Source organism: Salpingoeca rosetta, assembly GCF_000188695.1.
Source record: "Salpingoeca rosetta unplaced genomic scaffold supercont1.25, whole genome shotgun sequence".
NCBI lineage: Eukaryota > Choanoflagellata > Craspedida > Salpingoecidae > Salpingoeca > Salpingoeca rosetta.
The window spans coordinates 353,167-368,166 of NW_004754909.1; the positions used below are offsets into that span (position 1 = coordinate 353,167).

At 56.4% G+C, this 15,000-nt stretch overlaps 4 protein-coding genes across 4 annotated transcripts in view; 2 read left to right on the forward strand and 2 right to left on the reverse strand.

Annotated features, from left to right (window-relative positions):
- Positions 1-79: 79 nt before the first annotated feature.
- PTSG_08793 (uncharacterized protein) lies at positions 80-1,941 on the reverse strand. Its single transcript, XM_004990120.1, has 6 exons — positions 1,535-1,941; positions 1,337-1,400; positions 1,070-1,201; positions 761-839; positions 433-516; positions 80-199 (listed from the first exon to the last, which is right to left on the reverse strand). The coding sequence occupies exons 1-6, from the start codon at positions 1,773-1,775 to the stop codon at positions 125-127; spliced, it is 675 nt and encodes a 224-aa protein (XP_004990177.1). The 5' UTR covers positions 1,776-1,941; the 3' UTR covers positions 80-124.
- Positions 1,942-1,966: 25 nt separating this feature from the next.
- On the forward strand, positions 1,967-4,579 carry PTSG_08794 (uncharacterized protein). Its single transcript, XM_004990121.1, has 4 exons — positions 1,967-3,078; positions 3,436-3,506; positions 3,700-3,797; positions 3,956-4,579. Exons 1-4 carry the CDS (start codon positions 2,105-2,107, stop codon positions 4,064-4,066), a joined length of 1,254 nt encoding a protein of 417 aa, XP_004990178.1. The 5' UTR covers positions 1,967-2,104; the 3' UTR covers positions 4,067-4,579.
- A 141-nt stretch (positions 4,580-4,720) lies between these two features.
- On the reverse strand, positions 4,721-8,085 carry PTSG_08795 (uncharacterized protein). Its single transcript, XM_004990122.1, has one exon. The coding sequence runs from the start codon at positions 7,616-7,618 to the stop codon at positions 4,820-4,822; it is 2,799 nt and encodes a 932-aa protein (XP_004990179.1). The 5' UTR covers positions 7,619-8,085; the 3' UTR covers positions 4,721-4,819.
- A 433-nt stretch (positions 8,086-8,518) lies between these two features.
- Positions 8,519-15,000, forward strand: part of PTSG_12796 (uncharacterized protein) — a gene marked incomplete at its 3' end in the record, with an annotated part of 8,416 nt that continues 1,934 nt past the window's right edge. The window contains exons 1-19 of the mRNA XM_004990123.1: positions 8,519-8,973; positions 9,176-9,244; positions 9,507-9,773; positions 9,946-9,993; positions 10,185-10,223; positions 10,388-10,452; positions 10,705-10,758; positions 11,003-11,105; positions 11,163-11,222; positions 11,349-11,504; positions 11,795-11,900; positions 12,143-12,392; positions 12,628-12,687; positions 13,151-13,237; positions 13,537-13,636; positions 13,941-14,034; positions 14,363-14,413; positions 14,604-14,666; positions 14,989-15,000. The exon at positions 14,989-15,000 is cut by the window's right edge and continues 33 nt beyond it. Of these exons, the coding sequence (XP_004990180.1) occupies positions 8,767-8,973; positions 9,176-9,244; positions 9,507-9,773; positions 9,946-9,993; positions 10,185-10,223; positions 10,388-10,452; positions 10,705-10,758; positions 11,003-11,105; positions 11,163-11,222; positions 11,349-11,504; positions 11,795-11,900; positions 12,143-12,392; positions 12,628-12,687; positions 13,151-13,237; positions 13,537-13,636; positions 13,941-14,034; positions 14,363-14,413; positions 14,604-14,666; positions 14,989-15,000 (1,891 nt within the window). The 5' untranslated portion in view covers positions 8,519-8,766. The remainder of the gene's footprint in view (positions 8,974-9,175; positions 9,245-9,506; positions 9,774-9,945; positions 9,994-10,184; positions 10,224-10,387; positions 10,453-10,704; positions 10,759-11,002; positions 11,106-11,162; positions 11,223-11,348; positions 11,505-11,794; positions 11,901-12,142; positions 12,393-12,627; positions 12,688-13,150; positions 13,238-13,536; positions 13,637-13,940; positions 14,035-14,362; positions 14,414-14,603; positions 14,667-14,988) is intronic.

Genomic DNA, 15,000 nt, shown 5'->3' on the forward strand with positions numbered 1-15,000 from the left:
CACACACACACACACACACACACACACACACACACACACACACACACACACACACACACACACACACACACACACACACACACACACACACACACACACACAACACCGCCACCACCATCTTGCATCAAGCGGTGACGGGTTTGAGGGCGACGATGGGGTCGAGCTGGCCGATGAAATACAGAAACTCTCGCTCAAGCGGCTGCAGCGATGACGGTAGCGGGGGGGGGACGAGCGTGTGGAAGGTGAAGGCGGAGAGGAGGGAGGGGTGAGGGAGGGACAATTCGCAAACACTTACATACGCACGCCTGCAGATTTGCGCGCGCGCACACACACACACACACACACACACACACACACACACACACACACACACACACACACACACACACACACACACACACACACACACACACACACACAACACACGCCTACTTCGTAGTTCTGCGCATCTGCGGATATGAGAGAGACGTCGACGACATATGTGGACGGGCGTACTGATGGCGATTTCGTATCAATCTGAGATGACACGGAGGAGGAGGAGGAACCCAGTGGTGGTGCGGGCATGGGGTCAGACTCATATTCAGAGCAACAGAGACACAACCATGGAACGCACTGCACGCCTTTTAGACACACACACGCACACGCACACGCACACGCACACAAACACACGCACACAAACACGCACACGCACACAAACACACGCACACACACACGCACACGCACACACAAACACACACACACACACATACGCATGCCGGACCGATTGGAAGATGCGGCAGTGCATGACGCCCTGATAGGAGAACACAATGCCAGACTCATGGACACGACGCGTTACATTCCTGCGGTCGCAGTCGAGTGGGGTGAGGGGTGGGACGATGAGACACGAAGTAGAAGTGCGCGCCATACAAAGAAGTAGGCAGACCGAGATGCGCAAACTACACACACACACACATTCACACACACATACATATTCACACACACATATTCACACACACACACATATTCACACACACACACGTACACGCACACACACACGCATACACACACAACACCAAGCAGAGGCACCAACCTGAATCCCAATTCGCCAAACAGCGTCTCCACCTCCTTTGAGCAGAAACAGCGGACCAACGTGCGGGAGGACACGCGGCCAGATGCAACCGCGCTCCACGCCCCGCCATACACCAGGTTGCGGATCAGCGACCTGCGTGATGAATGACAAAACAGCATCATAACCGGGAAGGTGCAGAGATGTAGAGGTGCAAGTTGGTTCAGGGCACACAGCACATTCGAACATGACACCACAAACACACGCGCGCGCGCACACGCATAACCTGACCCTGGTCGCTCATCATAGCGTTCCAACGTCACAGCAACGGGTCGGCCATTTTTCCCGGCAGTGTCTGTGATAACGTGCTCTTACGGTGAGCACACGCAACACGACGACAGTCACACGCAATCGCAGCAAGTTCGCTCACTCACATGCACACATCTTACACCCACACACAACCACACACACACACACACAACCACACACCAGCTTGGATGTCAAAGACTCGGCGCGAAAACTGTGTGTATCCTCCCAACCCGCCATCGCAGATGAACTGCAAGCGATCTATGAGCGCAGCTCGAGCCTCTGCAGACACGTCCACTGCCCGCGCCATCCACTGTCGCTCCTGTCTTGCTTGTTGCTCCATGCGCTCCCGCGACTGTGCATCATCCACCATACCACCGACGCCCACGCCTCCACCTCCACCACTGCCGCCTCGCCCAGCCATGATCCAGGCACCACGCTGCGTCTATATCTCTCTAGCTGTGGATGTGCCTGCCTCTGCTCTGCTCGTTCGGTTGGGGCCCAGTCGCGATCCGCAGCACCGGCAGAGACAAGAAGGTTGGTGTTGTTGGTGCGTCACCCTCTCCTCAACATCCAGTGCTTGCTGAAATTCTACTCAAATCATTCAAGAACAATCGACAATTCCGGCACAACAGCAAAACAAAACATCAACCCGTGTGGAGCTGTGTCCTCCTTCCTTGCTGCCTGCCTTCCTTTCCCTCTCTGCGTGCTTGCTCGCCCTCTTCAGGTCGTCAATCACCTCCGCCTGCACACATGGTGGTGCTGTTGGCTGCTGCGACGTGGAGTCGATGCGGACACCAGCTGCCGACACGGTTTGGCCGGCTGTCCCAGCGAGCTGGTGCCTCCCTGCTCGGTGCCCGCGCCCTTCACCCATCCCGAGGAACCACGCTGCAACAGCACGAGCAGCAGCCACAACAGCCAGGCGACGGCGGCTCTTCGCACCACGCCGGCACCGACACGTTGCAACAGGCACAAAGAATACGTGCTGGCGATGCTGGTGCGCGTGCTCATGCAAGTAAAGGGCCGGCAACGTCGTGTGAGCTGCGCATAGCCACGTTCAACGTGCTTGCGCCGTGCTACAAGCGCCTGCCTTCCACGCAGCTGCGCGAGAGCGACTTTCCCTCGCTGTACCGCCCCAGAAACGCAGCCATCCTGCGCATGCTGCGGGAACAGCGCGACTTGGACGTCATTGCCCTGCAAGAGTTCTGGTTCCACCACGACGTGCAGTCCATGTACATGGCGGCGCTCGGCTCCGGGTACCACGTGCACTGCTTGCAGCGACCCAAGGGGCGCGACGACGGCGTGGTCGTGTTCGTGCGCAACCACATCCAGGTGGTGGGCACGCGCCGGCTCCACTTTGATGACAGCGGCATGCGCGTGGCGCTCCTGCTACACCTCCGCGTGCGCGGGTCCACGCCAACGCCCATTGCCCCGTACCTGATCCGCGGTACCCATGCCGAGGCGCTCGACAACACCAATGATGCCGACATCGCCGCCGTCCCGCACCAGCCGTGCCCCGCCGGCGACGGCAGCGTCGACCTCATCTTGGCCAACACGCACTTCTCCTTCCCGCACACGCAGCAGGAGCACGAGGCGCGGCTGCAGCAGGCCCGCGTGCTGGCGACGAGCGTGCAAGACTTTGCGCGGGAGCAAGGCGTCGGCACGAGTGTCTTGACGGGCGACTTCAACGGCAACGTCAACTCCCGCTCCTGCGCCCACCTCATCAGGTGTGGGTTTGCGTGTCTGTCTGTCTGTCTGTCTGTCTGTCTGTCTGTCTGTATGTATGTATGTCTGTCTGTATGTGACTGTGACTGTGGTGTGTGTCTGTGTCTGTATGTCTGTGTCTGTGTCTGTGGTGTGTGTGTGTGTGTGTGTGTGTGTGCCTGTCTGTATGTGTGTCTCTCTTTCTGTCTGTGTGTGTCTGTGTGTCTGTGTGTCTGTGTGTCTGTGTGTCTGCCTCTGTGTGTGTGTGTGTGTTTTCTCCCTCTCTCCCTCGGTCCCTCTCCGCCTCTCTTCCTCTCGGCCTGTACACTGCTTGATGTATGCTCACACCTGCACCCCCTCAAATTCTCTCTCGCGCACAGCTGCGGATACGAATCGCTCTTCCACGCCGTCCACGATCGCGAGCTCTCCGTCACACACAGAACACACAAAGGTGCTTCTGCTCCAAGAGTTGGAGTGGGAGTGGTCGTGATCGTGCCCCCTGTGCCTGCGTGCTACCTCGTGTTTGCACACGCACATGCATGTCGAACGCAACACTCACAATATTTCTCCTTGCTCAACACACACACACACACACACGCATTCACACACACACATGCACACACGCATTCACATACACGTCCAAGGCGAGGATGTTGGTGTTGACTTTGTGTTTATGCGCAGCGATGACGGCGCGTTTACCAGCGATGCAGCGTATGCCCTGCCCCAGCTCTACCCAGACCAGGTGTGTGTGTGTGTGTGTGTGTGTGTGCGTCTGCCTCTCGTCTGCTTCTCGTCCGTGTCTCTCTGTCCTTCTGCCCCTCTTCCTGTCAACACTGAAGATACCGTCCTCACCCACCGATACCGACACCTCCATCCCTCTTCTGCCCTGCCACCCATTAGGCATGGCCAGAGGACTTTGACTTGAGCGATCACAGACCCGTTGTCGTCTCGCTCACTGCACACTTCAATCAGCCACACGCCCAGAGCCAACAACAGCGGCAGCAAACGTAGCGGTTGCTGCTTGCTGCGGGCTGTGGCTCCTATTGCTGCTTCTTTCACTGTGTGTGAGTGCGTGAGGCGCGCTGGTACACGATTTGTTCACGCTGTTCCGTTTTTTCCAGGCTTGCTTCTCTTCCGCTTTCACTGCCGTTGTTGTTGCGTTGTGCTGCTGACCCATTCGTTAACAAACAACCCCTCTCTCTTGTTCATCAACAGGTGGTGTTGTTGCCTCTCTCTTTAGTCAGGCAACATGCCATCATTCACGGCGCTTCACGCCATTATCGCCCCTAGCCTCCCACCAACTTGTTTTCTTGCCATGTGCTGATCGAGTTCGAGTTGTGTTTCTCTTCTCACCGATGTTGTACGTGGCCCCATCTTCCCTTCCCCTTGCCCCTCTTCCGAATTCCTGTTCTCTCTCCATTCGCTTGCCTCTCTCCCTTCCATTCTCTCTGTTTCCTTCCTGCTTTCCTCCATGCTGACACGCAATCGTTTATCTGGTCTTTGACAGTCTAAATTGAACCTCTCTTACTCATGAATGCATGGGCCCCGTGCAGCCATGCCATGCGACGCAAGCCCTTTGTTGCATCGCTCGCGCTCGCACACACACACACACACACACACACACACACACACACACACACACACACACACACACACACACACACACACACACACACGCACACACACACACACGCACACACACACATTCTCTCTCTATGCGTCTCATTCACTCACACACTCACACACAGTCTCTCTTCAGCACAATCAGTACATCCACATGTTTCCGTCTGTGAGGGCCCTGTGCAGGATGCGGGTGCCCACAAAGGTGACAACAGATAGCGGCAGACAGCGCAGGTACAGCTGTGCATCCAGTCGCTTCCGCGCGTACGAGAGACTGAGTTGCACGCAGCGCTCAAACGATGAGGGGTGGCCACCACGGGCGCCACCACCACCAACCATCATGCGGAACAGGCAGAGTGACGCCTCGCACGCCGTCTTGTCACGCCCGTCAAGGCAGCTGTCCTCAAACCCATATTGCAGCAGCCGCACCACACAGTCGTTCGTCTCCCACGTGTCATCTGCACACCACACCTCCTCGCCACTTCCATGCGCATCCCCTCTCTCAACGCCGCCGCCGTGGCCCGTTCTGGCGCGCACGTGCTCCTCCTCTGCGTCACTCAATCTGTTGACGGGCGTTCGCGTGCCACACGACACACCGCGATGATAGCGGGTGCTGTTGTGGCTGCTGGCTCGGGAATGCGAGGTTGCTGGCGCTGCTCTGTCGCTTCTCCCAATACCACCACTGCAATCGCCACCATCCCCATCGCCACCGGTCGCTGTGTCGGGCTGTGGGAGGTGGCCGCCAAGCCCGCCTGGGAGAATCACGCGCACGGGCGTTTCGTCGAGAACAAAGCCTGCGTCGCACAACACGGCGTGCATGACACACGCCGTCACCAGCCGTGCCGCCACATACGCCCTGCCTCGCTCAAGGTTGGTGTTGGCGCGTAGCAGCGACTCACGCAAGCTCTCATCTGCATCGCCGCCACCGTCACTGTCATCACCGTCACCGCTGGCATGACGATGAGCAGGTGATGCTGTTGCTCGTCGTGCTGTGGCGTGCGCACATGCGCTTGTGCCCTTCTTGCTGCCTTTTCTTCCGCCCCTGTCGTTGCCAGTGATGTTCGGAGTAGCATTCGTAGCATTCGCCTTGGAACCAGGTCTGCTAGGTCTCGTTGTTGAAACGGAAGCTGCGACTGCTGCTGTAGTTGCACCACCCGTTCCAACCGCGGCTGTCGGCACTGGTGGTGTTGTTGGCGGCGTGGACGTCAGTGTTGCTGCTGGTGGTGCACGTGCAGGTGTCCGCAGCCGATGGTGTGGCGAGCGAGTGCTGGGGAAGTGGGGGAGGATGCGAAGGGGCTCGTCGGTCAAGAGCTCAAACCCGCGCACCAGCGCCGCCAACGCCGCCACCCAGTCGTCGAGCGTGTACGATTCGGGGTAGCGCAGGGCGGCGTGCTGCTCCGGCAGCGCCCTCCACACGGCAGCAAGAAAGACACGCGTGTCCTTTGCAGTGTAATGGGCAACGCCTCGTTCAGCCATACGGCACGCGCTGCGCACAACCTGACTGGCGTGCTGAGCGAGGAATGTGCGTGGAATGCCCTCAAAGTGGGGCAGCTCGTCTGCCAGCACGCGCGTGCAGTTGTCCAGCAGGCGCATCTTGGCCTCTGGTCGCTGGAAGGGAATGGAGGCCTGGATGCACGCGCACACGTGCAGGAGCTGTGCTTCGTTGAGCCAGGGCGCAAGCACGTCCATGGCCACGACGCAGCTGAGAAACTCGCTCAAGCCAGGCGCGGAGGTGTCAAACGCAAGCGTGTCGCCCACCTCGCGCCCGAAGACCGTGTAGCAGATCCGCTGGGCCACGGCACGACGCGCGCGCGTGGAGGACACAGAGGGCCAGGAGGCCATTGGTGCCTTCGTGTGCTGACGGGGCTCGTCACTGGCGGTGGCGTGATCACCGTCATTGCCGCTGTCGTCATCGTGGTCCAGGCGGATGCCATTGCTCCACCACGATAGAGCGCGCACAAGCGTGCTAACAACCGGCAACCGGCCCGCGCTCGTTTCCAGGGAGCTTCTGCGAGAGTCGATGATGGTAGTGGTGGTGCTGGTGCTGGGCTCGCGTGGTCCGGCCACGTGCTGCCCGCGCGCGAATGCGTCGCCGCTGCCGTTGCTGAACCACCCGCTGCTCGCGGTGCATGTGCTGGTGGCACTGCTGTTCCCGCCGGTGAGAGCTGTGGCGGAGCCGCTGTCCCTCCTGGCGGGCGATGAGGTACCTGCCACACCTGGTCCCCTGTCGCGTGCGTGCTTGCGGGACTGTTGTTGGGGCGGGGGCGTGTGTGGGCGCTTGATTAGAGGCGCCCACTCTGCCTGTCGGTCAAGGCGCATGTCGACACCAGCCATGAGGAGGACGTGCTCGGGGCTGCTGAGGGCGTTTCGTCTGTGCTGTAGGCGCCCTTGGTGTGGGAGAAGCTGCGGTCTGCTGACGAGCCGCTGCACGACGACATCGAACGACACATCAGAGGACGACCTGTGTTGCCTGGTGAGCAAGGTCGTGCCACCGTTGCACCCGCGCGCAGACAGCGAGCCGCGCTCCGTGACAGGCCGGCCGTACACGGGTGTGGCGCTCCGCGATCGCCTCATGTCCTTGTCGACGTCAGACTGGCGAGGCAGCGGGAACGCTTGTGCTCGGTGCAGAAACGGCAGCAGGTACGGTGGAATGCCGCCCTCGGCCCTCAGCTGGACAATGTCTTGAAAGATGGCGGCGATGAAAGAGAGTGGGCGCTTCTCAACGTCCTCTGGCAGACCGTCAAGCAGGTGCTGCATGGTGTGAAAGGTGCGATGCGCGCCGCTCGTCGACACAACCACCAGCTCTGCCATCTTGTAGACGGCATTTGGTGGGACTTGCACGCGCAAGGCGCGAAAGGCCCGCGCCAGATCTGCGGCGATGGTGAAGAGCTGCTCCTCGTTTGCCGCGTCAACAAACATGAATGCGGATGGTCGTCGTGCCATGGTGTATGTTCATACATGCACTGTTGCTGTTGCGAAGGGGGAGGAGGAGGAGGAGGAGGAGGAGGAGGAGGAGGAGGAGGAGGAGGAGGAGGAGGAGGAGGAACACGAGAGGCGGCGGCGTCCACTTGTGGGTGAAGAGAGTGGGGGTTGCTCGTATGTTGGGCCTGCTGTTGAGGGGAAGGAGAGGGGCAAGGGGTAATTGGGACGACGACCCGGGGCTTCACGATCGTTACAAAGAAGAGGCAGGTGTAGCTCAAGTCGCGAGGCTGAGAGTTGTGTTCGTCGTGACGAGTGGGAAAATGACTTCATCCTTCGCTCGCGCACACTCAGGTCGCGAGCCTGAGCGAGATACGTGAGTTGCTCTTTCTGGGAGTGTGTGTGTGTTCGTGTTTGTGAACGAGTGTGAACTGCGACCTTGACGCAAGCGTAGGTGCTCGAGTGGACTTTGGTTGCATGGTGACACAAACATCTAAACGTGCGGGCAGGTCACCTGCCCGCACGAGGACATCACAGGGGGATTGGTGTTGGCAGCTTAAGAGCTTGCTCGCTTGCTCGCTTGTGCTTTTTGGATCTATGTGGGGGCGCCCACAACTCGCCCACTTGCTCTGAGGTGCTCACGTCACTTTTCAAGGCGCATCGTTGAACGTTGACGCGTAAGCAGCCCAACGTGGTGTATCATCGTCTACGCGAATGATGCGTGTCAAACTCTTGCTTGCCTGCTGTTTGAAAGAGTTGGGGTGTAGGTGAGATAATTGTTAGAAGATTTTCATTATTCTTCCCGACTTTGCTTGGCGCCCTGCTTCACAAGAACAACACAACGTGTGTGTGTGTGTGTGTGTGTGTGTGTGTGTGTGTGTGTGTGTGTGTGTGTGTGTGTGTGTGTGTGTGTGTGTGTGTGTGTGTGTGTGTGTGTGTGTGTGTGTGTGTGTGTGTGTGTGCTTGCTCTTGTGTGCGCTTGCTCTTGTGTGTGCTGAGAGGAGAAGGGATGACTGCCTTGTTTTTTCTTGTCGACAAAGCAACTCCCTACTAGGTGACACAAGGCAGGCCGCACACGCACCAGTGTTGTTGTCGCTTCGTGACTGCTGTTGCTGCTGCTATTTGACCACTGCTCGCTGTTGCCCTTGGCCATTTGCATGTGCTAGGACAAGATGATGACCACAATGTACCTGGATCAGCTGCTGGACAGCATGAAGGCTCTGCCGGCAGAGCTGCAGCGGTCGTTCCGCATGATCCGAGAGCTTGACGAGAAGATGGCGCAGGCCAAGGCAGAGCTGGAGCGCGACTGCGCGCACTTCAAGGAGAACATCGCCTCCCTGTCTGTTCAGGAGAGAGAAACCAAGCTCAGGGATTTCAGGGTATGTTTTGTGTATGTGCGTGTGTGTGTGTGTGATGGGTGTATGTGTGTGTGTGTTGTGTGATGGGTGTGTTGTGTGTGCGATGTTGATGGTGTTGGGGTGGCCACATATGGCCAGTAACGCACGCATGCGCCTCCTCTATTGGTCGAGGGATGAGAAACGTTGCTCATGGATATGTGCACATTTGTTTGCGGTGCTTCAGGATCGGTTTGCAGCCTTGAAGCAGACGAGTGTCGAGAAACTACACATTGCAGCACAGTCCTACGAGGCGGTGAGAACACAACGAACGTTTCAGTATGTGTGCGTGTGAGTGTTTGTTTGTTTGTTTGTTTGTTTGTTTGTTTGTTTGTTTGTTTGTTTGTTTGTTTGTTTGTTTGTTTGTGTGTGTGTTTGTTTGTTTGTTTGTTTGTTTGTTTGTTTGTTTGTTTGTTTGTTTGTTTGTTTGTGTGTATTTGCGCGTGTAGATGTTCCTGCGGGTTGACATGCCCATAACATGATTATATGCGGGTATCATTGTGTGTGTGTGTGTGCAGGTGGAGAAGCACATCCAGGAGGTCGACAGTGATTTGAGCGCCTTTGAGGCGGAAGCAAGGCAGCGTAAGCGTACATGTGTATGTACACGTGCGCGCGCGAGCGTATGTACCGTGTATCACAGCACTCGTGCTTGTGTATTGTCTGTCGATCTGCGTTGTCGATCATCCTTGACAGCCCTCACCATTCTGCTTTGGGTCAACTGTCTTGCTGCTGCAACGTCAGAGGGTACACCCGTCTTTCATGTGCAGGAACCTGCTGGACAGTACGTTCTCTGCACCGTGATTGTGTGTGTGTGTGTGTATTAGCGTGCATATGCATTGTGTAATGGTGTACATGTGTCCACTGTGTCGTGGGACAGGGCGAAGAGTGCTGTTGTCACTCACTCTGTTGAACCTGCACTTCCTTTTCTTGCTCATGTGTTGCGCACACCACAGGGAGGACCTTCCTGTCGATCCTAACGAACCGACTTACTGCATCTGCAACCAAGTACAACTGCTGTGCATGTGTGCATGTTTATGTGTGTGTTGGATGCGTGCGCATGTGTGTGTGCATGTTTATGTGTGTGTATGTGTGTGTTTATGTGTGTTTGTGTGCATGTTTATGTGTGTATGTCCTCCAGAGGCCGTGCGGTGTTCCCTTGGCGTTTCGATTCACACCCCATCTCCTTTTCTTCCCAGGTCTCATACGGCGAGATGATTGCTTGCGACTCAAACGACGTATGTGCTGCTCCTTCCATGCACGCGCGCATGTGTGTGTGTGTGTGTGTGTGTGTCATGACCCCTTTCTGATTTTCTCGTGCGAAGTTGTGGGCTGTTGGTGTTCTCATGTCCGCTGTCGTTCTCACGTCGCGTTGTTTGTTGCTCCGTCTCGTCGTCTGCAGAAGTGCCCACTGGAGTGGTTCCACTTTGCCTGCGTGGATCTCACCGAGCGCCCAAAGGGCAAATGGTGCGTTTTGTTTTGTTTTGTTTTGTGTGTGTGTGTGTGTGTGTGTGTGTGTGTGTGTGTGTGTGTGTGTGCATGTGTGCGTGCGTGTGTGTGTGTGCGCGCGCGTGCATGCGTGTGTGTAGGTAGGTATGTATGCATGTGTTGCTGGAAATGGTACATACGCTTGTGCCCATGTGTCGTTGGGGCAGCGTATTGGATGCTGGTCCCACTCACACGCCCCGTCTTGTTTTCAACACGGCCCAACTTGTGCAGGTTCTGCCCGTTCTGCCGCGTTCCTGGCGACTTTTCCAAACGTCGCGAGCCCTTGTGATGGTTTCGCACGTTGCCAAGCATGCTAATGGACTTGAATTAAGTGAAGCGCATTTGTGTGTGTGTGTGTGTGTGTAAGAGAGAGAGTGTGTGTGTAAGGGAGCGAGAGAGAGCTGATGTCCATTCTGATTATTACTACCGTGCACTCACAGGACGCAACTTGGTGAGGCTCACGCGCGTTGCCTGTATAGGTACGGCACGTGGAATTCCGAATGTCCTACCTCCATACACTTTCATCTAGCCGATCCACGGGCTACGAGGCCGAGGTTCTGGAAGTGTATCGCGCCTTCCGGGAGCGCATCGCCTTCCGCAATCGATGTATCTGCCTTTTGAGTCCGGGCTGCGTTGGCGTCTGTCTGAGCTGTGAACGGGGATAAGTGACCCATACTGGCTCATTATAGGGAGCCGAACACGCCGCTCTCGGGGCCGCGCTACCGGAGGCGTTTCCAAGTCCCTTTAGAGTTTAACTATCCCCCAGGAGCTTGAGCTGTTCGGATTCGTATCCAGCGACACATTACCAAATCTGCGCGAAGTCTATAGACTCCGCCAGCAGCCCTGTAATAGTGCTCCCCGATTTAATGGTATAGGGCGGAACAACAAACGATGACTGTGGCAGTGGACTGCTGTTGTTGTGTGTGCTCGCGGCGGTGGTGCTGTGCACATGCAGTGCTGCTGCTTCAGCTGCTGATGGGGCGACAGAAACAAGCAATGCTCAGCGACCAAACATCATCATCGTGCTCACGGTGTGTGTGTGTGTATGTCGTGTTGTGTGTGTGTGTGTGTCGTTGTGTGTGTCGTTGTGTGTGTCGTTGTGTGTGTATGTATGTGTGTGCGTGTTGTGTGGCTGTTTTATTGGGGAAAACTCGCTGAAATCTTACACTGCTCCCAGCACTCAGAGATGGGGAAAGCAATTGCGGCAAGACAAAGGCCAGCGGTGTGCATGGGCGAATGTGTGTGAGAGCAGGCGCCACTCTGCGTTTCTTTGTCTTAGCGCTGTCGTCATTGACACCCGCAACATCGTGCACCGTGACAGGACGATCAAGATGCACTGCTTAACTCCACCATGTTTATGCCCAAGCTCAAACACCACGTGATCGAGCAGGGCATCACTTTTGCCTTTGGCCTCGCCAACTCGCCAGGTGTGTGTGTGTGTGTGTGTGTGTGCGCACTTGTGCGTGTGTGTGTGTGTGCGGTGTGTGCGCTTGTGCGTTTGTGGGAATCTTGCATGATGATTTTGCGATGGCACGGTTGTTGTTAGTTGAGATTGATTGGTCTCTACACAGCCACATCCTCACCCACTTTCACGCACATCCTTACACACATCCTCTTCCACACACATCCTCCCGCACATGCTTCCACATTCACACGTTCGCTGTTGCAGTGTGTTGCCCTTCGCGCAGCTCGTTGCTGTCAGGCCGGTACATCCACAATCACGGCGCCGTGAACAACTCCGTTGCCGGCAACTGCTACGGAGAGAAGTGGATCCAGGAAACAGAGAAGGACGCGCTGGCCGTGCACATGAACAAGGCTGGCTACCGCTCGCTGTACGGTGGAAAGTACCTCAACCTGTACTACGGACCCTCCAACCCTCCAGGCTGGACCGAGTGGTTTGGCCTCTACGGCAACAGCCGGTAAGGCGTGTTGACTTGGCGCCTGCAAGGATTGATGTGTGTGTGTGTGTGGGGGGGGGGGGAGCGGGGCGGTGGCGATGATTAAGGGAGCTTTGGCAGATGTGTGTGTGTGTGTGTGTCTGTGTTTGTATGTGTGAGGGAGAACGACAGCTGCCATTGTGGTTGTGGGTAAGATGGACACAAAAGGCGCGTGGCACAGCTTCTCCCTTCACGCTAAATTCGTTGCTCGTCTCAGGTACTACAACTACACCATCAAGGACAACGACAAGACAGTCAAGTTTGGCGACAAATACGAGTGAGTGCGTGCACGACAGGAACGGTGCTGGCCTTGCTTAGACGAAGCGGAGGCGGGACAAGGGGCATTCTATGCGATGACAATACTGCTGCTGGTGGTGGTGGTGGTGGTCTTTGTGGTCGACGTATCGACTTGTGCAAGGTCACACTACTTTACTGCCCAACAGACTCTCACCTCACAACTGCTGTTGACGACATACACATGTTCGTGCACACGTGCGCATCATGTACACTCATACACACACATACGCACTCACACGCACACACATACGCACTCACACGCACGCACGCACATACGCACACGCACACACACACGCTCACATACGCACACGCACACACACACACATACCACTCACACGCACACACACACACATACACACATACCACTCACACATACACACATACCACTCACGCGCGCACACACATACAATCACACACACACGCGCATGCTGATTTGCACACAGCACGGATTATCTGACCGATGTTCTTGCGCGCCGCGCCGTCCGATTCATCAACGAAAGCGCAGCCGCCGACGAGCCCTTCTTCCTCTGGTCTGCTCGCTTGTTTACACAATGTGTGCGTGAGACTGTGTGTGTGTGTGTGTGTGTGTGTGTGTGTGTGTGTGTGTGTGTGTGTGTGTGTGTGTGTGTGTGTGACACAGTGAGAGAGATACGTGTTGAGACAGAGATAGGGTGAGACAGATACATTGACACACACACACACACACACACACGGGGCTGCCATTGTGCTTTTCTCTTCATCCCTCGTCTCACTACCTTGCCCATATGTTTGATCACTGCTGCTGTTCGTTTATCCCCGCTGCTGCCCCTGCCCGTGATCGTGCCACCAGGCTTGGCACACCCTCTGCACACGCGTCGTTCACGCCGGCGCCACAGTACGAGAACACCGTCACGGGCATCAAGGCCCCGCGCACGCCAAACTACAACAAGGTGCGTTTGTGCATGTGCATGTGTGTGCGTGTGTGTGTGTGTGTGTGTGTGTGTGTGTGTGATATTGGTGTGCGTGCGTGTGATACGTGTGGATGATGTGCGGTGTGCTTGAATGAATACTTCATGTCGTGGACATGAACACGTGCACGTTTGTTCAGAATGTATTGAGACACGGCCATAACTGCCACGCCTTGAGCCATTATACATGATCAAACACATCCCATCTCATCCCATCCCATCACCACACCACAAGTACGCACGTGTATGTTAACCCCTTGCCCCCCCCCCTCGCTTGCATTCTCAGGTGTACGCTGACCGCCACCGCCCTGTTCGCGACCTCTCACCAATGACAGACGAGCAAATCAGGCAGAGCGACGAAATTTACCGCAAACGCCTTGGTGCGATGCAGAGAGAGAGAGAGAGAGAGAGAGAGAGCGAGAGAGAGAGAGAGAGAGAGAGAGAGAGAGAGAGAGAGAGAGAGAGAGAGAGAGAGAGAGAGAGAGAGAGGGTGTGTGGTGTGTGTGTGTGTTGTGTGTCGGGGGTTTGCCTGCGGTCTCTCCTGTGCTCTCCTTGTTGTGCGTGTTGCTTGTGCGGTTTGACGTCGCGCCCTCGCCAAACGAACGCAAGCTGGCGCCTTCTTCAACGCACAAACACACACACATACACGCATTCACATCCTTTCTCCTTACGCACGTGTGGTGTGTTGTGGTGTGTTGCGTGCACCAGAAACGCTGCGCTCCGTGGACGATCTCGTGGGCGACATCTTCGACACACTCGGTCCGCTTCCAGCTCAATCGCGGCGAAAGTGGCGGTGGTGGTGGTGGCGATGTCATGAAGACGTGGCTTTATTTGCGAACATTATGTGTGTGTGTGTAAGGTGTGTATCGCCGCCTCCCTTGCCTTGTTGCTCGTCTCCCTGTGCTGTTCTCACACCACCACTGCCATGTTCTCATGCCACACTCTGCAGCTGCAACGAATCAGCTCAGCAACACATGGTTCTTCTTCACGGGCGATCATGGCTTTCATCTCGGTGCGCACCCGTCGCTGTTTGTGTGTGTGCGTTTGCGTGTGTGTGTGCGTGCGTGTGTGTGTGTGTGTGTGTGTGTGTGTGTGTGTGTGTGTGTGTGTGTGTGTGTATGTGTGTGTGTGTGTTTGCATAGGTGTGCATCTGTGTGATACGTGTGTGTGTATGGCAATATGCGCGTGTGTTTCGCTTCACTGTCGGTGCGAGTCTTGAACGAGTTGCGTGCGTGCCGCCAACGTGCGTGAACGACCACATATGACCACATGCTTGATAGCTGTTCTCTCGCCTCACGACTGCCATGTACTTCCGTTGATGCTCGTTGCGTCAGGCCAATTTGCAA